Raw genomic sequence first — 24096 nt, 5'->3', positions numbered from 1 at the left:
TTCAAAGCTGGCCTTTCACCACGGCCTCTGGGCCTCTGCCGCTCAGCAACAAAAACAAAAACATGCCCGTGCACAACCACCTGCTTCAATGATATGTATCAGAAGTCCCCAAGTTTATGGTCTTTAACCTGCAAATTCCAGGCCTGGGTGTTTATCTTAAGAAACTAAAGTTGTGTTTTGCAACATTGAAAGTGAAAAACTGGAGACAATGTAAATGTCCCTGAATGGAGATTAGATAAAGTATACGATAAATCGTGCTAGGAAAAGTTGTTTATTTTACAGGTTCATGGTGAAGGTCACAGGCTCTCAACTCAGACTGTCTTGAGTTGAAATTCTGACTCTGCTATTTCCTAACTGTATGCTCTTAGTTATCTGACCACTGTGAGCTCTGCTTTTCTCTCCTGTAAAATGGACATAATAATGGTCCCTACCAAAAAGAGTACTAAGGAATATGAAATGAGTTAAAACATAAAGTGCTTAAAAATATCACACGAGTGGTAGTGAATGTGGGCTTTGGAACTAGGTTCTCTGAGTGAGGGTCCTATTCCTGCTGTTTACTTAACCTCTCTGTGCCTTTTCTTTCCTCATCTGTAAAACAGGCTTAAGAATAAGACTAGCCCTGACTGGTGTGGCTCAGTGGTTGGGTGTCATCCTACAGACCGAAGTCGCGGGTTTGATTCCTGGTCAGATCACATGCCTGGGTTGCAGGCCAGGTCTCCAGCTGGGGGCCTGTGAGAGGCAACTGATCAATGTTTCTCTCTCACATTGATGTTTCTCTCCCTCCCCATCTCCCTCCCCTTCCCTCTCTCTAAAAATTATAAATAAAATCTTTAAAAAAAAAGAATGGGATTATTGTGGTCAATTAACACACACATACAGATAAAGTGCCTAAGAGCTGAGTTGTGGCAGAGACCGCGTGGCCCACAAAGCCTAGGATATTTATTTACCAAGTGGCTCCTTACCTGAAGGGTTTGTGGCCCCGTCTTTTTGATTCTTATAGCATTGTTATCCCCCTTGTACTAACGGGAAGACTGGGAGGTTACGCCATCCCCAGAGTGCCACCGCGGGGAACGCTGGTCTTAGTGCACAGGTGTCCTGGCCTCTGAGCCGGGGCCTGAGTACTGGCCGTCTCTGGGCCACCTGTGTGGCCCACCAGCCCTGTTACCGTGGAGGCTGGTCCAGCATGAGAGACGGCAGTGTCTCCTCAGATGGCCTTCTGGGGCACCTTGCCAGGCCCTTTTTTTCCCCTCTGCAGTCCAGCCTGGCTCACACAGGCCACTCTGTGAGGCTGTGGACAGGAGACCTCTCTCGCCAGCAGTGTTCGGTTACCCCAGTGACATTCAATTGTTCCTGAGACAGGAGGCCCATTTTTGGCAGCCCCGAGACCTGGATTCCAGGAAGCTCTGCCTGACTCCGTTTCTGTTTGTTTCCAAGCAGCCAGTCTGCCTGTATCACTTTCCACTGGGTTGCGTAAGTCCGCCTGCTGCTCTCTCTTTCGCTCTCTCTCTCTTGCTGTCATTTCCACACCGCTTGGAGCTCACCACCGGCTAGGGAGGAAGATATGGGGGAGAAGCAAGATGAAGGGCATGTCAGCGGGCACCTACTGCCTCCCACAAAGGCCCGAACGGCAGCTCGCCAGGCCCCAGAGTGCCTGGGGATGGGTGTTTTACCCCAGACCCAGGCACCCAGGGTCTCAGCCCTGACGAGAGATCCCTGAAAAGAGGGCAGTTCAGCCCCGTGGAGGTAGGACCCCTGTTGGCGTACACACTGGCACCGCCCCCCGCCCCTGCTTGGCCCTCTGCAGGGCAGCTTGGCAGGGGCTAGGAAAACGGAAATTGGACACGACTCTGGGGGCAGCTGCCTGAGTTAAAACCCTGCCTTTGCCCTGTACCGGCTACGTGACTTTGGGAACAGTCCTGAATCTCTCTGTGCCTCAGTCTCTGCATTTGTACCATGGGGAGAATCATAAAACCTCCTTCGTCAGACTGCGACAAGAACTGAGTGAATGGCTCAGTACAATGCCTGGCACGTGATAAGGGCTCAATAAGTACAAGTGTTGATGATTATTTTATAATAATTACTATGAGTGTTGATATTTACCGAGAGAAAAGGTCATATATGTGTCCAAGAAGATATAAATAGTAATATTCATCGCAGCACTATTTTTAATAGCGGTGGATTGAAAGCCACCTCAATATCTCTCAGCGGAGATGGCTAAGCAAATGATGGCGTGCCCACACTGTGGAATTCCGCGCAGCAGTTATTAAGAATGAAGCAGAACTATCTAGCCTGATAGAAAAAGACTTCCAAAAAAATGTAGTGCCTGGTGAAAAAGTGTGCAAGAAGCAGGAGCATACACAAAGCATGGAAATGTATGTAAAACACAAAATGCAAAACACTCTATGAGCAATGCACACGGCACTTGTCTGATACAGATGTCGCGTTTAAATGTGAATTATTTAAAATGAAATAAAATTCAAAATTCAGCCCCTCGGTGGCATCAGCCACATGTGGCTAGCGGCTTGCGGGTTGGACAGTGCCACTTATAAAGTACCTTCATCGCTGTGGAACTTTCTGTTGGATGGTGCTGGTCCAGACGGGTAAAAAAGCCAAACCGATAAAAGCAATTTACCTTGGCATGGAGGGAGCAAGGATCGCAGAGTAGCATTTATTCTTTGATATTTATTGTTTGAATAAAAGAATCCTTCTTCTCAGTGGTCCTCCTCGGCGGTGCTATGTCACGTGGAAATGGGTGCTTTGGTGTGAAGCAGAGCAGGGGGTGTGGACACAGAATGTTGGCAGACAGCACTGGGTGATGATTAGAGACATTTTTTTCACTTACCTGCATTTTTTTTAAATGAAGAGACTGCCTTACTTGTGTAATTAAAAATTTATAGAAGGAAATAGAAGTACCTCCGCCCTGGAGAGAGGAAACCTGGAATCTTGCCCTGGTTCTGTCCCTAACATGTGCCCCCTGTGCCTTAACCTTTCTGCTGTCCCATTTCTTTGTCCCGGTGTGCATTAGACAAGGGCTGTGAGGCCCCTCTGTCCTGTGGTTGGATGCTTCCCCAAGTCTCTCCTCCACCTGTCGGGGAAGCCCAGGAATCACTGGAGCCCTTTGGAGGTGTTAACATGTAAAAACTGCAGGAATTACAACAAACCAAGGAGGGGGGTGGATTTAAGGGGAGGTGAGTGGGTGGGGGAGACCCCCCTCACAGTCAGCAGAGGCTGGAATTTCCAGCAAACTTTGCCTGAGGGCTCTCTGTGCACCCAAGTTAAACCAACACTGAATTCCCGAGAAACCCCTGTGAACGGTATGCAGACAAGACACTTCGTAACAATAGTTAGTATCGGTTCAGCGCTGACCGTGTTCCCCAGCGTGGAATAATTCATTTAATCCTCATGACAATGCCGTGGAGGTGGGTACAATTTATCAAGCCCATTTAACAGGTGAAAAAAAAATCTAGGTTCCAACAAACGAAGTAACTGGATTATTCTAATGGTGGAGAGCCTGGGTTTCAACTCGGAGGCCAGCCTCCAGAGCCCCCGGTCTTCGCACAGGGCTTCAGTGGTTTACACTCAACTAGAACGTGACCAGAAGACATAAGTGCTTCTGCTTATTTCAAGCAGTCCACACATGTGTTCTGGGTGTCTAGACCAAGTGAGGATTAATTGTGGTTGAGGATGTTGGGGTTTCTTGCTTCTGCCCTAGCCAGCCACTCCCCAGAAGCCAAAAGACTCCTCAGTCAGACCATAAACCTCCCCGGCTCCCAGCTCATTCAAGGTAAAAGCCTCACTAGGATTAACAAGGCCTCTTGTGCTGGCCACCGCCCACTTCACCTCTGACCTCCTTCCTCCTGCGCCCACTCACCTGCCTCCAGCCACAGTCGCCTGTCTAGCTGCCCCACCTTGACAGCTTGGCACCTACCTCCCTGGTACTTATGTGAGCTAGAACCTTGACAACGGAAGCTTCCTGGTGGACGTGAGGCATGAGCTGAGCCTGGCAGGGTGCATAGGTGTATGTTAGCCTCCGTGAGTGGGAAAGGGAGGGGAAGGTTTCAGGGAACAGGTGTGACAGAGGGAGAGGGAGAGAGGAAGAGAAGGAGAAAGGATGAGAGAGAGAGAGAGAATGTCTCATTCAAGGGCTATAACGAAAGCCAGTAACACCCTGCCTGGTGTGGCTCAGTTACTTGGGCGTTGTCCTGCAAAGTCAAAGGTCAATTTCTGGTTGGGGCACATGCCTAGGTTGTGGGTTCACGCCTCAGTCAGGGTGCGGCCTGGCACGTTGTAAGGGTATTGGGATTTTTTTTTTTTTTTTGAGGGCAGTAGGGAGCTATGAAAGAGTGTTGAGTAAAGGAAGAACACACTTGGATTTGCTTTTCCTGCTTTGGCTCTTGTGTGTAGCCACCTACATAGCTATAGGTGACCCTCAGCCTCAACCCCGTCACTAATTCATTCAATAATTTTTTTAAAAAATTAGTTCTTTTTCCTTCTTGAGGTATGTGTATGTTCAGAGCAATTTTATGTTTACAACAAAATTGAGAGGAAGTATAGAGATTTCCTGCATATTCTTTGCCCCTTCTCATGCACAGCCTCCCCCCATTATCAACATCACTCACCAGAATAGTGGTTGTTTAGTTTGTTTGTTTTGGGTTTCTTTTTTTTTTTTTTTTTTTTACCAAGGATGAACCTATGTTGACCCATCATTATCACTCAAAGTCTATATAATTTATCTCAGGGCTGTACATTCACTGTCAGTTGCCCATTCTATAGACTTAGACAAAAGTATAACAAAATATAGCCACCATTATAATATACTCAGAGTGCTTCACTAAATATCCTCTGAGCTCTGCCTACTCATCTTTCCCTCCACTCGCCAACCACTGGTCTCTATGCTGGCTCCATGGTTTTGCCTTTTCCAGGATGTCATTTCAACGGACTCAGGTTTTCTCTTACTGCCTTCCGCTTGGCTTCTTTTACTTGGCTGCTTGCTTTTAAGGTGTCCGCCATTTGGCTCTCATGACTGATGCTGCCACGAATACTCATGCACAAGTTAGTTTACCTGTGGACACACATTTTCAGTTCCCTTGAGTGCGTACCTCGGAGTGGAACTTCTGGGTCGTATGGTAGCTCTCTAGTTACTTGCTGGAGAAACGGCTGGACTGCTTCCCATTTCACAATCCCACCAGCAAGCAATGCATGAGGGTTCCAGTTTTTCGGTGCCTTTTGTTTTCTGAGGCACACGATTCTATGGTCATACACACACAGAAAGAGGTGAAGAAGGGTGCGGGTAGGGTAACAAGATGGGGTTGAAGAAGAAGGCTGGTACCTGATGATACCGGGCTTTAGTGCTCAGGAAGGTACTGAGCTATATCGCTATTTCAGCAGGTGGCTTTTGGAGGCTTTTACAGTGGGGGAAAAGAGCACGACCTGATTTGCATGTGTGTGTGTGCGTGCATTTTCATTGTTCTTACATTTAAATGCCCAAATGCATAGTGATTCATATGCTTCCTCACCCTGCAACAGGTACCGACTGTTTTATTTTCCTACGTGTTCATTTGCATACATAAGCAAAGACAAAAACACGTTGTTTTCTGTTTTTATACAAGGTCGGTACCATCGCACTTGATTTTGCATGCCACGGTGCGTCTCAGAGGCTTTTCCATGTCAGTACGTGGAGAATACCACCGTTCTTTCCCACGGAGCATTCTGCTACTTTACTCATCATGATTTATTTCCCTAGTCTCCTCTTAATCATCAAGGGGCTTGTTAAAAATTTTTTTTTCTATTATGGCCCGTGCTTTTAATAAATAATTCCACACAAATGTCATCTCACGCATACACAGGTTTCTTTTGAGGACAAATGCCCAGAAATAGATCAAAAAGGTATATTTATCATTTTGGTAGACTTTTGCCAAATTGCTTCTAGAGAGATTGGGACAACTTATACCTCTCCCGGAACCACGAAAGTGCCCATTGTCTCAAGCTCTTATCACCCAGCCTGTTAACAAGCTTCTAGAACTTTGCCTCTGTGAAACATAGAGGGAACATGTTAGTTCCATTTGCATTTCTTAGAATGAGAGAGGCTGAGCAGCTTTCCCTATGTTTAGCAGCCGTCTGATTTTCCTGGTCTGCGCACTGTCTGTTTACATCCTTTGTTCGTTTTTCTATTGGGTTGTTGTCCATTTTTCTTATCTGTCTCTAAGAGCTCTTCTTACATGAGGAAGACTAGCTCTTTGTGGTGTGAATTGCAAGAATTTTTTCCTAGTTTGTCATTGGGGTTTTGACTCTCCACACGGTAGCTTTTTTTCCTCCCCCAACCCTGCTTCCATGCTCTCTTTTCGTCATAAAGTTTTTTTTTTTAATGTAGTCAAATATATCAATCTTTTATGGCTGCTGGACTTTGGATCCTAGAAAGTCCTCTTTCATATTTTTTATAACTTCATTGTTTATTTATTTTACAATGCAGCCAAATGTCCTACTTTATGTCTCTTTCTGTTGGTTGCTGTTAACTGCTGTGTAGTATGCCATCATCTCACTGATAAAAACAAATGATATTAACCCATTCCTCTCGTAAGGGAATTTAGGTTGCTTGTAATTTTTTCCTGTTATACTCAGTGATGCAGTGAACACCCCTGTGAATATTTCCTTCTGCTCACCTGCCAGAATTTCTATGGAGCACATATACAGGAGTAGAATTTCTGTCAATCTCTGAAGGTAAAATAGCCTCCGATTCTGGTCTTAATTGAATTTTCCTGATTAATCCTAAGACTGGGCTTTTTTTTCACACGTGCTTATGGGCCCTCTGGGTTTTTTCATCTCACAGAAATGCTTTTTCAAACCCCTTAGTCCCTTTTCATGGGGGGTGGTTGTCATTTTTCTCATATGGATCTGTGATAGTTCTTTATAAATTATGGATAGAATTCCTTTGTTACATTAGTCATCTTCTCTGAGCTTGTCAGCTGTCTTTCCTTTTGTGGGGTCTTTTGCCATCTAGGAATATTCCATTTTGATATAGTTCAATATGTTAATATTTTCCTTTGTGTTTTTGTCTGGTCTAGGAAATCCCTTTCTCCCCAAGGTCATGAAGCTATTCTTCTCTATGTTCCTTTCATCGTTTTAGAGTTTTTGTAGAAAAACAATAGTTTGGAATCTAAAATAGTGCCGAAGGGGACAGAGGTGCCTTGTGTCCAATGGGGTGGGGGTTTACGAAAACTGGGAAAGAGAGCTGAACCCCTGCCACCCCAGCCTCTAGCTCGGGGCAATATTGCATTTGCTGTCATTTGTGGGCTGACTGATGATGGCTGGGCTCTGGGATGTTAAGACCCAGAGGTTCTCTCACTGCCTTTGATCAACACTCCTCACTCCCACCTGTGGCCCTGGGGGGTGGCTATGGCCACAGCTCCTCTCCCCAGGCCCCCATTACTCCAGTCAAAGTAAGGCGGCTGGTTCAAAGCCCTGCCCTGAGACCCAGGGGGTGCATAAAGGGGGTGGGGGTGGAGAAGCAACAGCAGTTTTTCCTTCCTGAGACCATGAGGCGGGACAATATGTGATTCCTCCAGGCACCCGCCGCAACACAATGTCCTTGGCTAACTAGCTTTTCCTGGTGCCCACATGGGCAGCCCTCCCTCCAATCAGTGGGTGACATACGGAGTCCTGTCCATCTCTTGGGAGTTGCGATACTTTCTCACCTCAGCAGCGAGTGAAGTGAGCCCAGCTTTGGCACGTCCGTAAGCTTTCTGTTCAGAAGCTGAGCTAGGTGGGAGCAGCCATGGACTTGGATATGGGAATTGTCTGACCTACTTGAGGGAACTTTCTAGCAACTTCCCCATCCAGGGCCGTTTTAGGATCTTCCTGGGCCTCTACCATTGTTATTTTTTAAGGCTCCACCCACATCCTATTAAGCATAACAAAATGCAGCACCATGGCCTAATAGATACAATTAGATGTAATCATGAGAGTTCAGAGGCAGTTGACTAGTTGTTGACCTGATAATGTATCTCTAAACATTTTAATTAAACATTGATTAGTTTCAATTTTTGCAGCTTCCGTTTTGTATTTTGGAGTCAGTATTATTTTTCAGGTCTCAAGTATCTTTATGTGCACTTGAAATATTTGGAGACTCTGGACTCTGGTCTACAGTGTCCTTTGCTAAAACTGTCACCCAGCCCCCAGCTTTCTTTCCTAAGACAGGGTTTGCCAGCCCCCTAGACTGCACAGACTCTCCAAACACGTCCCCGTGGGTGAAATCACGGCCCGTTCCCGCATCCTTTTCCTGTACGGGACATCGAGGGATATTTACAGAGGTTCCTTGACCTTTCGGCAGAATTGAGGCGTATTTGCTGGACCCTGCTTCCTCCGTGTGAAATCTTGGAATGTGTTCTGAATCCTCTACATAAAAGTCGCAAGATATTTTCAGAATACATCCTTTGTAGGCGCCTAGTCACGGCCTGTTTGTACTGCCTCTTCCTCTGTGTAATATCAAGGAATCTTTATAGAACACCCTCCTATCTGCGGCCTCATTAACTGGCAATTTCCTATGTTTCATGCCCTAGAGTGTTTACAGAGCGCCCCCGGGCTAGGTAGAATCGGGGAAATGAGCACTCTTCTCTGAGTACGGTCATTAATTGTTTCCAGGCTCACCAACTGTTTGCACAGCACATTGGAACACCGAGGAAGATACCTATATCTATATATATCTATATAATCAATACAGATGCACACAGCTATCTAGAGTTCTATCTATAGAACTCTATGGTATAGGTAGTCTTCTCCTCCTGGGTCTAAAACCCTCAAATGTCACCAGGGCATTCCCTGCGTACAGGATTTTAGGGTGTGTTGAACAACTTTCCCTTCCTGTGTAGAGAATCAGGAACCGTTTCTGAGGAACATTCTCATGTATACAGACTCATGGAGTGTTTGCAGAGTCCCTTCTTGTGGCCAGAATCTTGCACTATTTGCAGAACACCTGTATATATGGCCCTGACCGCATGGCTCAGTGGGTTGAGCGTCGTCCTGCAGAGCAAAAGGTCACTTGGTTTGATTCCCAGTCAGGGCACATATGCCTGGGTTGCAGACCCAGTCCCTGGCTGGGGCATGTGCAAGAGGAAACCAATTGATGTTTCTCTCTCTTTTTCTCCTCCCCTTCCCCTCTTGTTAAAGATAAGTAAATAAGTAAATAAAATATGTTAAAGCATCATTAAATGTCTGCAGAGCTTCTTTGCTCATCAGTGTGGAATATCTACAGAGCTTCCTCATCTCTATAGATTCAAGGAATGTTATTGGAACCCCCTTCTTCTGTGTAGTTGGCTGAGCCCTTGAGGTACAGACTCATGGAATGTTATTAACCACGTTTCTCACTATAAAACTTGAAATGTTTACCCTACATCCCTGCTTGCATGTTGGAAGGCAGCGAATGGCACAAAGGGTCACGGCCAGGTCTTGGAAGTGTCTTAGAGATCAAATGAAGCTTTAGCTTTGTTCTTTAAGCTGCAGGGAGCTGCCAAAGTTCTAGAAGTAGAAGAGTAACACCATGAAAATTATGTCTAGGAAGCTTAATATAGTGAAGGAGGTAAATAGGATAAACTGAAAGGTGGTGGCTTATAAAACGAATTTTTCAAAACAAAGTAAAAATTAAGGTACTGATTGATTTTACTAACCTCAGTAATCTTTAGTCAATGCTTTGGTAAAATAAAAACCCATTCATCAGTGCAGGGTGAGCAAACTGCAGCCCATGGGCCAAGTCTCCTTAACTCTTTTATACCATTTCTTCCTGTCTTGCTCTTTCTTCAAGGAGCTCTGTGGCCGAGGGCCAGAGCCCTGGAAAGTTCTGATCATAGCAACTGCAGATGAGGCAGAAAGTCATGGGAACCCTCATTCACTACTGCAGGGAGTGTAAACTGACCCACTCACTTTGGAGAACAGTTTGGAAATAGATAAGCAGAAGATGGGGTGCTCACCCGCCTGCTCATCAAATCCACTTTTGTGTGTGTGTGCTCTGGAGAAACACCTGCCTGGGTGCACAGGATACGTATGGGAGGTGCCGTTAACAGTTGTTATTGCCGTCCGACGCCCGCTCCACACTACGTGGTGTAACCAATAACCACATTACCATGGTCATAGATTTGAAAAGGGCATAGTGGAGACAGCTTTCTGGAGCTTCCGCTGTGGAGACTTGAAGGTCGAGGGTGACTTGGCAGTTGGGGGCCGGAATATCTGAAGGTTTGTTCTCTTACTCGTCTGGTGGTTGAGGCTGGCTGTCAGCTGGGACCTCCGCTGAGCACCTGGGCTCCCTCACAGCATGGTGGCCAAGGGCCCGCCACCACCAGGTCAGAAGCTGCACTACCTCAGAACTTGCGTAGCCTCACCTCCTCTTCTCTTTTTGGCTGTAAGTGATCCACAATCCCACCCAGATTCAAAGGGAGGGGAATTAAAGAAAGTTCTGGAGGAGCACAGAAGTGGGCGATGTGGATGAGGCCATCTTGGGAACAGATTCTGTCACAGGTGTTCCTTGCAGTGGTGTTTGTGCCGGGCCACCATCCCTTATCCAAACCCCCTGGGGTTCGAAGTGTTTTGAACTTTAGAAAAATCTCGGAATTTTGAAGGTTATATGGTGCACGCACTGAATATGTACAAAGCACTCCTTGAGAGCGATGGGTCACCCTGTAAGTAAAACATCTAAATGTTTCTCAGTGGAGCATAAGCACACTACTATTAAGTAAGATAAAGATTATAGGTAGCTTTCTGTCTGCTGGAGTCTGGTTTTGCCACTAAAGAAGTTCAGGTCAGGTCAGGTCTTGCTGCCAAGTAAATTATGAAAGAACTAGGTTCCAGATTTTTTAGACTTTGAATTGTGTCTAAGGATCTAGGCATCAGTAGTAGCAAAATATTGAATACAACCTAACCAGACATCATCAGGGAAAAAACGCCTTTAAAAAGTGTGGCCTAATTATATGATGACATACTACACGGCAGGGAAAATGAATAAACTCAAGCTACAGGTTTCATTGTGGATATATATCTTATAAAAACAATGTTGAAGCCCTGGCTGGTGTAGCTCAGTGGATCGAGCATGGGCCTGTGAACCAAAGGATGGAGGTTTGATTCCCAGGCAGGGCACATGCCTGGGCTGCAGGCCAGTTCCCAGCAGGGGACACAAGAGGCAACCATATGTTGACATTTCTCTCCCTCCCTTCCCCTCTAAAGATAAATAAACAAAATCTTTAAAAATAATAATAAAATAAAAATAAAAACAATGTCGAGAGAAAGCAAGTTGCAGAAGAATCTATTGGTGATCAGTCAGTAGTGACAAGCAGCCCCTCTATCTCAGAGGCTTAAAACAGAGTTTTAGTTCTGGCTCACGCCTCATGTTCATCACTGGCCAGGTGGGTTGGGGGAGTTTCCTCCTCGTGGTGGAGCCCTAAGGTGGAGACAGCTGCTCTGCAGAAAACTGATGGCTATTGTGGTAGGAAAAAACAGGACCCACTGGGTTTTAAAGCTGCCAGCAGGAAGCAATGCCTGTCCCTTCTGCTCTGAGCCTCAGTTTCCTCTGAACCACTGCCTGGCTGGAGGTAACCAGGGTGAACCTCACCGTCAGTGCAGAGTCAGCCAGCACTCCTGGTACTTACTGGAAGCTCTCAGTACTAAAGCTCCTGGGACCTGGAGAGCAGTTATGCTCAAGTCAACGATCCTTATCTGCTGACTGCCTCTGGCATTTGGAACTAAGATAGTCATTGCCCTGTGATGTTATCACATGACTGAGGATTAGTGTTTGTAGGTTGTGCAACGGGCTTTTGTGCAATGGCTTTCTCAAGGAGGGTGCCTGGAACCTTTGGCCTATTCATGAGAAGCATCTCTTGCCTCTACTTCCAGAACACCCAACCTCCTACCCCTCTGTATTCCTGGCAGAGTCGCCCTGTCCGCTGTGCTATGCAAAGTTGGGCCTCCTCAAGGCTCAGCCCGCAGTGCTTGCTCTCCTCCTCCCAACCAGCCACTCACGGACAGTATTGCAGTGCGGTTTCCACTTACATTTTTCAAAAGACGTGGCATCTTTTCATATGCATATTGGCTACTCGGATATGTTCTTTTATGAGACGCATATCTGTGTCTTCTGCTTGTTTTTTTTCTTATTGGATTGTTGCTCTTTATTATTTTGGATGTGAGTTCTTTATCAGCTCTATATACTTCTATTTCTTATCTCACCATGCAGCCTATTCCCCCCCTTAATGATGTCTTTTGGTGAAGAGAATTTCTTATTTGAATGTAGCCCAACATGTCAAAGCTTTCTCTTTGGTTGGTGTGTCCTCTGACAACTCTTTGCCTGTTCCAAGGATATATGACATTCTTGTATGTTTTCATCTGAAAGCTTTGATTGTCCTATGGTTTACATTAAGAGTTACAATTCACCTTGAATTGATTTTGTGGAAGGTGTGAAGGAGCAGTGAAGAGTCTTCCTCTTTCCACAAGGAAGCCCGATCGAGCCAGTACTAGTTCATTTAGGCAGAGCAACATCATGTGGTGGTGGATGGGTGTTCATTATACCTTTCTTGCAACTTCCCCGTAGATTTAAAAATATTTTAAATAGCCCTGGCTGGTGTGGCTCAGTGGATTGAGTGCCAGCTTGAGAACCAAAGGGTCAGTGGTTTGATTCCCAGTCTAGGGCACACGCCTGGGTTGTGGGCCAGGTCCCCAGTAGGACCACACATGGATGTCTACCTCTCTTTCCCCTCCCGTCTCTAAAAATAAATAAATAAAACCTTTAACAAAATGTTTTAAATAAGGTGCTGGGGGGAAATATGAAAAAAAAAAAAAAGGCAGAGGTAGTGCTGTAGATAAATAAATACTAGAAATAATTCCAAATGTAATGTGTAAACCTTGATTTGATACTGTTGAAAGTTAAACAGCTATAAAGCAATTTTTTTAACGAATGGGGAAATTTGGAAATGAAACATGTATTATAGGATATTATGGCATGATTGTTCATTTTCTTAGGTGTGATGATATTATTGTGTTTATCTAGGAGAATGCAATTTTTCTTAGGATTTTTGCTGAAGTATTAAGACATTAAGTACCAGTAAGGCAGCCACTCCTTTTAAATAATTCAGAAAAAGATTGTACCTATGAACATCGACAGATACATCTGGCAAAGTGATACCAATTGTTGACTCCATATGGAGAGCGTGCTTTGTACTAATGGTTCAAGTTTCCTGTATGTTTGAAATCGTTGACTGAAGACATGGTAGGAGAGAGGCCATAGTGTGGGCCAGACAAAGAGTAGTTCACGTCAGCTCATTTCAGCTCTGGAGGATTTCTGGTCCAGGGTATCTCTTCCGCTCTCTTGCTTATTCCACATCATTTCCCAGATAACAAAAATAGAAGCTCAGAGGGGTAGGTTATTTACTCAAGGTCACACAGCTAGCTGAAGCCAAGCCAAGATTTGAGCCCACATCCATCTGAGTCAAAATTCTCCGCTTATTTTTTCTGATGTTTAAGCCTCCTCTCTCCCACCTCATTTCCCAGGTCTGTTGGAGCTGATGAGAGTTGTGTGCATTTACTATGTGCGCCAGCCAGGCTTTGCATGTATCACTCAAATCCTCACACCCACCGATGATGCAGTTGTTACTAATAACATCCCCCATGTTATTAACAGGCACAGAGAGGTTAAGTGACCTGCCTAACATCACTCAGGTGACCTGGGAAGGTCAAGTGACCTGGGTAGTTTGGTTCTAGAGCTCTCACATAAAGGACGAAAAAAATACTGTGAAAAGTGTAAGTCAACTTTAGGAACATAAAACAGGATTATTGTTGGTTCTCACTGAATCCCTGCAAAATCCTCTCTCCTCCTGACTTCTTCTGACATCCAAAGATAATGCCCCCACATTCAGATGTGTCTTTGCAGGGGACACTTGCCTCCTCATTTCAGCTGGCAGCTTCTTGAAGCTGGGGCTGGTTCTACTGGTCCTGGGGGGAGACCAAGCACTGCCTTTGGAGATCCTCTGGCCTGAGGCTCATTGTAAAGCTGGGTGTTTTGAATACGGTCTCACACTATCCTGTGCAAGAGGATACCAATTTGCCTGCAGGATGAGAATTAGGGGCCAGATGGAATGCTGAGGCATTTACAACCTAGTGCTCAAGGGTCTCCCTTAGGAGACAGGTCAGTTGTCATCTGAGCCCTCACCCTTATTCCAGGACTTAGGTGAATTGCTTCTCCCTCTAGGAACCTGTTTCTTCTTCTTAAAAAAAAAACAATAATAATAAAAGCACATATCTCAGGAATGTTGGGGGGATGTAAAGAGATAAATAAAACCCAGTATCTCTCAACACAGGTCTTCACATTGATAACTGTTATCATTACATTCCTTATGATTCGCTGTGGGATGTAGACCCTGCAACCTCATCCCTGCTGCTCCCCCTGTCTTACTGGGGTCAACCTGGGGACAGATCAGGCTTTTTAACCTCAGGCCTTTGCACCTGCTAGTCACCCTTTTATGCCTCTGTTCTTGTCCCCGGCTCAGCGAGGCTTTCCTTGACCCCCCTGGCTTCCTCCACAGGTTCTCCGGTTTTATTGTGTTCATATCACTTATCAGTACTTGATATGATGAATCGATCTGTTTCGTTTTCTCCTCCCGTTTGAACATAAATGCCAAGAAAACACAGATTTTGTTCTGTTCTTGGTAGCCTCCCCACGGTCAAGAACGGTGTCTGGCCTACGTCGGGTGTTCCATAAATAGTGAACTGAGCGAATGAGTGAATGGGAGAATGAATGAAGGCGTATACCGAGCTGCATTGCCTACCACCCCAGATCTTCCACCGCACTTGGCGACCAGCAGCTTCAGACATTGCAGACGGTCCCTTGGCTCCCGGACTGGGGGTGCGAGGCGCGGGGCCGACGGCTACTTGAACGACGCTCCCCCAAAGCCTGGGCGGTGGCCGCGCCGTGAGAGGGGCTGTCGCCATTTGGCGACGTTCCCTTCGGGCCGCCAGGCAGCGGCGGGGGCCGGTCGGCGAGCGCGCGCGCGCGCGCGCGCGGGTCTTTGACGATGGTGCCCGGCGGCCCAGGCCCCGCCCCCTCGCCCCGCCCCCAGCCGCGCGCCCCGCCCCCAGCCGCCCGCCCCGCTCCCGCCGCTCAGCTCCTCCGGGCCGCTCCGGCCCCCGCCCGCTTCATGTGTCCCGGCCCGCGGCGGCCGGCGGCTGGGAGCGGCAAGGCGGCGGCCAGCGGCGGCCGGCGAGACCCGGGAGGTGGTGGCCGAGGCCCAGGCGGCGGAGGAGGCCTAGGAGGCGGCGGACGGGAAGCGGTGGGAGCAGGCCCGGCCCGGCCCACGAGCGGTCCCCCGGCTGCAGCATGCGCGTCCGCCGGGGGCTGCTGCGGCTGCCGCGCCGCTCGCTGATCGCCGCGCTCTTCTTCTTCTCGCTCTCGTCCTCGCTGCTCTACTTCGTCTATGTGGCTCCCGGTATAGGTAAGAAGGGGGCATGGGACCCGGAAGGTGCTGCCCTGGCCTCGAGGGGCCCGGGGAAGCCCCGCCTCGCCCCGCGGGGACCCCGGCCCAGAGGCGACCCCGAACCCGGCCAGAAAACTACGGGTACCCCGGCCTGATCCTCGGGAGACGCCGGAGCATTCCCGCCCCGACGGGCTCTGGAACTCCCCCTCGCCGCCCCCAGCCTGTCCGCCAGCCCCCTGCCTTCCTAACCCCAGCTTCTGGCGAACGCAGCGTGCTTCCACACACCCCTCTTTCATGCCCGGGCTCCCCCTTTCCCGCCCAGACCGCCCTAGAACCCGCACTTCCCGCTTCTCGGCTCCAGAGCTCCCGCTCCTTCCCCGGGGTCGCCTCGAGCCCCTGTTCCCGGCATTCCGTGCACCCCGAATGGCCCGCCCGCCGTTCCTTGCGGAGCGAAGAGACCCCGCGCCCGGGTCTGGAGGCGCCCCGCCTTCCCCGTGGCCATCCATCCTTCCCCTCGCGCCTCCCCGGTGACTCCACCGTTTCCTGCTCATCCTCCCAGCACTTTCTTCCCTCCACTTTCCCCGGTGACATCCACCTCCAGGTCCTCCCCGACACCCACGTTCTCTCCCTCGCCGCCCAGGGGCACCCCTCCCCATTCCAGCGGCTAACCCCGGGGCGTCCCTACCTTCCCCCCCCCGCTCTGCCCCACCCCCGCCGGCCCCCAAGGACACTCCCTAGTCACCCTCTCCCCAGACGTTACTGCCTCCCCCGCGTCTCCAACCACCCTCCTGCGGTCCTCCGCCACAGTTTCCTCTTGAAGGAAGGAAGACTTCAGGTGCTGACTGCGCTCTTCCCTCTTGGTCCACTCCAGCCCTTTCCTAGACTCAGGGGAGAAGGTGGCCTTTCGGTAGTCCGTGGTGCCCACTCGTGTCAGAGAGAACATTCAAATCGGCCCCAGAGGAGGAATATGATAAGGGCCCCGGGGGGAAAGATGTCAGGTGAGAAGGGGGAGAAAAGATGGAATGGGTACTTCTGCTTCTCAAAGGCATGTCCTTTAAAGAGCCACTGAAGAAAGGGAACCCTCTCCAGGTCTTCCTAGGACTACAGAGCAGACAGTCATCTAAGACAGGAAGAGCGATTAGAAGGAACCACAGCATATGGGGGCTAAGGTCAGAGGATAGTGAGGTCAGGCTTGGTTTGAATCCCTGCCCTGTATGACCTTGGGTAGTTGTTCAACCTCAGCTTTTCTCCTCTGTACAATGGGGTGCTGTTGTAACCTCAAACGGTTTGAAGGGTGGAAGTAGATACATTCCCTTTTAAAGCACTTGTCACTGTACTTGACACATAGTTTTCATTAAAGAAAAAAACTTTAGAGGAAAGAGAGTAGTAGATGGAGGGTTTCAGGAATGTATTTGCCTGACTTGGCTTCACAATGGGGCTCTAGAGAAAAGCTCAGTTTAGGGTGAAAAATGATCAGGGGATGAGCCAAGGAGAGTAAGTCCTGCTAGAAAAAGTCTGGATTATTTGTGTGTTACAGAAAGACTGATGGTTTAACTCCAGGGAGATACCCATCAGGACTGTAGTGGTGACTAGTGCCATTCTCTGTTGACCTGTCAACATTGAACTAGCTGAATAGAGAAATTTCTAGATAGAGCAGGAGACTGTCTCCTGATTTTTTTTTAGAGCACATTTCACTTGGTGCTTAATATTGATGGTTTGTACTATAAACTAGGTCTAGGAAGATAGAACAGGCAACATCAGATGGCCCTAACAGTTTTCAAGGTGTCTTAGGGAGTATCCCCCTAGGAAGCCAGAGTATATGGCATGACGGATCAGTAGATAGGAATTTTGGCAGAAGAAGAACAGGTTGAGTAATTAGTAAAATTCATTAAGAAGAGTTTGTTCGCATACTGGATATTAGACTGATTAAATGAATGGGTGTGAAAGGATGGATTCGGACCTCAAGGCAGTCTTGCAGCCATAACCCCTTTTGTGAAAGTGACAGGCTGTGTCTCCTGTGGGTGCATGTCAGCCATATCTGAATGGAAAAATACATCCCACTGAGTTGGTAACCACCCTTTTGATTAGAAGGATTAGAAGCCAGATCCTCCAACAGAAGTGGAAGTTATCAACTTAGTTAAAACTCCTCAACGGTAGATTTGGAGGTCAGTGGAACCCGGTGAACAGTGATGGGCTTCTACCATGCTTAGATTCCCATGCCACTGATCACTGAGAAGGCTGCAAAGCACTGAAAATTTTCACTGTATCTCCTTAAATATAAGTCTTCTAAAAGGCAGATCTGTTAGTGGGAAAGGGGAAGCTGGAAAAAGGATGCAAGGTGGTTACCCTCAGCCAGTTGGGTAGTTTGACTTGGCTTTCCTGTTAATGAGGTTACTTTTTCAAGTGACCGGGTTTGGACAGTTGCGTGGTGCGCCTTTCCAAAAGGCGAAAGCAGTCTAGAAAACTAGAAGGTTTTACGTGCTTTGGGATATGAAAACCTTATTTGGGATAATCATTAACATGAGCTTAGAAAATAACATCAGGTCAAACCACATGAAATTGCTGTTTCTGCAGAGCAAAGACAGTTGTATATCATGGCAGTTTGGTATGGCGCAACCTGATACATTTCCAAGTAATGACAATTATTTTCTGGCATAACGAAAAGTGTCAGACTTATATTTTCTTCCAGGTTTAATTTTTTTCCAGCCTTCCTTTTGATTTGCTTTGTATACCCTGTGGCCACATTTTGCTCAAGGGCTAAAGAGAAGGCATCACTCCAAGAGGGTGTTACAACTGCATTCAGAAATAGGTAGGCTTGAATTTGAGAGGAGAAAAATCATGTTGGTTATAGTATAACCCAGCCACAATTTCAGCCTAGCCATTAACTTAGTGCTTTTGCTGTCTAATGCCAGTTCTAATGTCAGTGACTCACAGTTTCAGAGCAAAAGGGAAATTTCCCTGGACTTGAGGGGTCACCTGAAATGGGGAGATGGTACTGTTTGACCAAGGAAATTGAAGGTGAGGAAAATTACTAAATATGACTAGAGTGAGTTTGTAACGAATACAAAGTACTTTTAGCTACTTTACTATCTCCATCCCGAACCAATTAGTATTTTTTTAGATATGCCTTCATTGGACATTGTTTTTTGTTGTTGTTGTTGTTGTTAATTAAGAAGTAATATTTTATATCAGCAGTTTAAAAGAAATGAAAAGGATGAGGCAGAAAGTGTGATGGAAGTGGTAGATTTGAAAAAGGAAGAGGAGGGCAAAATGGCGATAAAAATTCCTCTTTTCTCTAGTCCTGTCTGTCCCCATGGCTTAAGTCATTCTTGTTTATCTAATTAATTATTTTGCCTGCACTGATGAAATGACCCTGTTCCTTTTAGGAGTCTGAAGAAATCTTTGAACGTGTTTATGATCCTTTACCTTTTATGAAAAAGACCTAAGAACTCAGAGTACTTTCATAATCTAGTCTTATCAGGTCTTTTAGAAGATAAATGAACAATTTATTGATGTGTATATGAAGTGCTGATTTTTAAACATCTTAATTAGTTTATGATGCCATCATATGGGAAGCTCGTGTATAGGTTATTGACCTTTGCAAATTGTTAGACGTTGCCAATTTTGAGAGAGGTGCCTGTGCGTTGGTTAGAGGGAATATGCTATGCATTGTTTAAATTTTAGTAATTGTAGTTCTGTCACTTAAACCAATTTTTCTTTTGTCTGTTGATTATTGAGGAAAGGACATGTGGAGTGTTTTCTCCCTTTTGGCCTGCTTAGTTCCAAGGAAAGTTTGATTTATGGCTGGCTTTTGGACCGCAGGAACCAGTAATTCTAATCCCACCCGACATGACCAGATGACCTTGAGCAAGTCACTTGAGTCTCTGATCTTAAACTTGGCACAAAAAACAAAGCTGGTTGAAAAACTAGAACTACATCTTAATCAAACTTTGAATGAGTTGTTTTTACATATAGAAAGTTGAGAATTTATTCACATTCTATACAAATATTGGACCTGTTTTATATAATCAAACACAACTTTTTCTAATAACCACAGGACAATTTCAGTACTGTTAAGTGTTGTGTGAAAAATAGCCTTTTGGCATGTTTCTCGCGTGAAAATGCGCTCCAAATGCATCAGTGTACTTAGTTCCTGAGCTTTTCTGGAATGAAATAAATATGCTAAAATGTGGGCTGTTTTATGTTAGAAAATGAAGAAGCGTCACCCTGTTAAAGACATCCCCCTCCTCCACGTGTGCCTGCACGCGTGAACTCGTATGTTTTCTGTGAGCCTTGTGTCACGCCATTCTTCTGACGGAGACTGTATTTGGAGAACAACAGGTTGAAGTTATAAATGGGAGCAGCGCCCTGTGGACCAGGACTTTGGTCATGTTTTATGTCCTCTCTGCAGAATTCTGCTACGTCGGAAGCAAGGTCTTGGGTTTGGAGCTGAAATGTCTTTAATAGTAAAAATCGGCTAGACTCGGACAGTCTTCGGAAGCAGCGGTGCACACAGTCTCAGTTACTTTCCCAGGCCATCCATACACAAGCCGGTAGACGATTCTTGCTCCAGTCTCATTCCCAGCCTGTGCTCGACAGGCCAGTGGGTGCAGCAGTGCAGTGAGTCACCAGGAGGATGGTTGCCACAGCTCTTCAGAGCTCTTCAAGGGACTAGGAATTCCAAAGCCCTAGAAGCCAAAATACTACTGACCTACTCCCTCTGGTTTTACAGATTTTTAGATCATGGAATAAATATAATGTTGAACACATCCAACTGTATAAGGCAAACCAAGCTTTCGTGAGCAAGAAGTAAGGAATGCCATGTTGCTGAGGCCTGTCGAAGAAATAAAACTGGAAGTTAATGTTGGTCAAGGTATAAAAGGCAGTCTGAAGCAAACAGGACAGGTACTGGCTTAAAAGAAATGAATGGCACTATCAGGAAAAGAGGCAGGCTTGTGAGTACCGTTAGGAATAGAGCACTTACTCTAGGTCCTAGTCCCAGCCAAATAAAGAAATGCATTTCCTTACACACTATCTATTTTTGTAGGAAGTCGTGAGAATATTACAGGAATTGGAGATCTGTGAGTTAACAATACACCATTTAAGAAAGTACTTGAGTGTCTACCTACCATGTTACCAGGTCTGGGAGATGTTTGAATTCTAGACTTATGACTGCTTCTTTCCTTTTATAGATGATCATATGAGCCCGTGTTGAGTCATTAACTTGCCCAAAGCGGAAAATTATAAGATTTCCCTGAGGCAGATACATTATGGTTGAAAAGGCAAGATAAATCACAAGCAACAACTAGAGAAAAATAGAAGATAGTATGTAATGTATTGCGTAATTGTATGGTACTGGCCGTTAATGAGGTGGGGGTTCAGACACTTACTTTATCCAACAAATAGTTTTTTGGGGTGCTACCTCGTCAGGTACTCCTTTTTTCTTTTTTCTTTAAAGGTGGGGTAGTGAAACACAGGGAAGGGCTGAGCATAGAAGCAACTGGAGAGCCTCGGCCGGGCTACTTTGGTTCTCTGAAAATGTCCTAGGAAAGACAGGCGCCAGGGCAGGGCTGCTTTAGCTCGCTGGGAAATCAGAGGAAAGGGGGCCTGGGAAACAGGTTCCGGGGCGGGGGAAGTGTTAGCCTAGGACAAACTGCCGCTGCCCACTGCTCTCCTGGTTGCTCAGTCTTGTGAGGTCCCTTAGAGTTTAGGAGATGCGTGCCTTTGGGGGAAGAAGAGAGGAAAGGGAGAGGCCCAGGCACTGGGTCCTTTATCTTGAGGGTGTTATCTCTCTCTTGCAGGTGGGGACTTAGGGCTGTCTCAGGGGAGGGTTTCAGAAGAATTGTTATCAGATACTCTTGGGTGTTGGGCAGTCTAGAAATGAATATAGAGGAACATTTCTGGAAGTTTTTGCCCTTATGGTGCTTTTATTCTAGTAGGGAGACAGCCAATATACAAGATAATTTCAAATAATGGCGGGAGTGACTGAGAGTGTATTTTAGATTGAGTGGTTAGGGAAAGTCTGGTTGAAGAGGTAGTATATTTGACTCAAAAGGGTAGAACCAGTCACTCACAGTTGGGGGGGGGTTGGGTGGGATTGGGGGTACTCAGCACTTGTGAAGTCCCTGAGGCAGGTATAAGCTCCCGTAAAGGTTGACTGGATTTTGGCGAGTAATGAGTAAGGGGTAGGAGCTGAGTTCAGAAAGGTTAGGAGGAGGCAGGCCCTTTAGGCCATGGTAAGGACTGTAGAATAGCACTGAACTTTAACTGGAAATCAGCCAGACTTAGGTTTGAATTGGCCCCTAGTGGGCAAATCATTTTCAGTTTTCTTATCTGCCAAATAGAGGATACTCTCTTTCTGAGTGTTGTAAAAATTAAGTGGAATGTGCATGTAAAAGGGCTTAACAGAACTTGTCACAAAGCTGTGTGCGTATTTGTAGCCTCGGCTGGAGTGGCTCAGTGGACTAACCACTGGCCTGCAAACCAAAGGGTCAGTGGTTCACTTCCCAGTCAGGGCACATGCCTGGGTTGCGGGCCAGGTCTCCAGTAGAGGGCACTCAAGAGGCAACCACACACTGATGTTTCCCTCTTTTCTCCCTCCTCCTCTCTAAAAATCAATAAATAAAAGAATTTTTTAAAAGCCACATATTTGTAATAATTATTTGTAACCACAAAAGATGTCCAGTTGGTCTAATGCACTGCACCGAGCGCTCTGGTCTGACATTACCAAAAACTAGAGAAAAACATGTACTTCGGTTTTCTCACCTGTAAACTTAGGTGCCTGGACAGATTCTTAGACCTGATGTGAACATGATTCTGAGCCAAGTTGAGTTGAACCTTGAAAGATAAAAAGGAATGGTGACTTATGTGACTGAAAAGACACCCCACTTTCAAAAATTCAGATTTCTCACTCAGTCTCCCACTTCTAATGAAATGTTGAGCTGTAGGTTCTGCGGTGCCACTGGAATGGCGGGTGTTGGTGCAGAGTCATCAGACTTCACGGCTTTGCTTTTTGGGGGTGAATGGCAAACGGCCAAGTTCGTACCACAGTGCTCTTGTTTTCGGACCGATGTCTTAGCAAGAAGACCTCGGATTTCCACACTGCAGTCGGTCTTTGAAATTGTTGGGACAAATAAAGGCGGGAGAAAGAAATTTGTGTTGTCTTGGTCAAAGGGAGAAAGCCAAAACAACGTTATGGAAATATCTTTCGGATGGTAAGACATCCCTCTCCCCTTTTGTCCTCTGGGTGATCCTGTTCGATTCTAACCTGCTAAATCAGTCCTTTGCCCATCAGTCCTCTGATCGGCTTCACAGTTTTGCTTCTAAGCGTGGAATAGAGCCCTGGACTCATTAGCTCCTGCCCCATCCTCAGTCCTCTGGGTAATTGGATATTAAGTGAAAATGAATATTACATTTTTTTAATATTGTGGCTTTCTGCTGGAGAACATTCGTGCCTCTTGCTGATCCTGTGAATTCAGTGTTTTCCCAAATGGGAATCACATTGAATAATTTAAAGTGCTAGCTCTTCTCAAATTCTCCCCTTTTCCTACCTCCTTTTGTTAGTTTGAGTTCGCAGTTATTAGATGCTAGGTGTTGCTCCTCCCCCTTCCAGGTTATAGGGATACGCAGTGGCCAGATGGGAACCCACTGCTCGTTGTGTCTGATGCACCTTAGTCACTGTCATCAATTACAGACAGTGCTCTGAGGCCATTAGTGGCCTAATTGCGAAGATGAAAAACGTGTAGTCTCAGGTACAAGAAAGTGTACATTGTAGGAAAGCTCAGTGCCGTGTTTTAAAACTTAAATGAATCTAGGGTTTACTGGTGAGCTCAACTGTTGATTATTAAAGAGCTCGTAAAACCTTTAAATGTCATAAAAAGGAACTTTTTTTCACCCTCCAAGTAGTCCTCAAAGTACAGTTAATCGACATTTAAACTTTTGCTTAAGTCTCATGTGTTGAGCTCCCTAAACTTAGAAAAACAGGGATATTTTCTCCTAGTAGAACTGCTAATCACCCCATTTTTACCTGCTTTTAGGCACCAAGAGTAAATTATATTCATGATTGCAATGTGTGTATTTTCTGATCAGTAGGGCATTGGCTGATGAAGATCAGAAAATAGCGTTTTTCTGAGGGCTGTGCTGTGGTCGCGTGTGTGTGGTTAAAAAAGGACAGTCTTTTCTTCCAGTTCAGGAAGATGACACAGCTGCCACCTTAAGGAAGTTACATCAGGTGAAGCAAAGACGGTAGTAGGTCGGCTTTAGGATTCTTGATGCACTTATTTTGAATCTGTGTATTTTAAATAAAAATATTTACTCTTTTATCTTTCTAAGAAAAACTCGTTTTACCCCATCCCCATCATTTATAGAGTAATGATAAGGAAATCTTCTGCATGGTAGTTTCCTGGGGCTGAGGATCGATCGAGCTGCATCCAATGCACTTAAAATATTTCACGATGTGTGTGGAGAAACTATTGCCTGGGCAGGTCAGCCTCTTCACTGGTGGATTGCACGTCCGCCAGGGAAAGGAATTCCTGTATTATTCTTAACTTTGAAGTGAGGTGGAATTCATTTTGCCCCAAATGACTTTGTATTTTTTGTTTCCTGGCCTTTTTTCTTTTTTTGGTGGCAAAATCAATATAACACAGTCTGCCCTGTGTTT

At 46.2% G+C, this 24096-nt stretch overlaps 1 protein-coding gene across 1 annotated transcript in view; it reads left to right on the top strand.

The window, feature by feature from the left end:
• The first annotated feature begins 15110 nt into the window (after window positions 1-15110).
• B4GALT5 (beta-1,4-galactosyltransferase 5) overlaps window positions 15111-24096 on the top strand; it is a 65308-nt gene continuing 56322 nt past the window's right edge. The window contains exon 1 of the mRNA XM_037167147.2: window positions 15111-15455. Coding sequence (XP_037023042.1) covers window positions 15341-15455 — 115 coding nt within the window. The 5' untranslated portion in view covers window positions 15111-15340. The remainder of the gene's footprint in view (window positions 15456-24096) is intronic.

The sequence above is a fragment of the Artibeus jamaicensis genome, unplaced genomic scaffold (genome assembly GCF_021234435.1).
Source record: "Artibeus jamaicensis isolate MK-2021 breed Jamaican fruit bat unplaced genomic scaffold, CSHL_Jam_final contig_685, whole genome shotgun sequence".
NCBI lineage: Eukaryota > Metazoa > Chordata > Mammalia > Chiroptera > Phyllostomidae > Artibeus > Artibeus jamaicensis.
The sequence above is the reverse complement of the archived record's forward strand: the minus strand, read 5'-3'. Positions and strand labels throughout refer to the sequence as shown.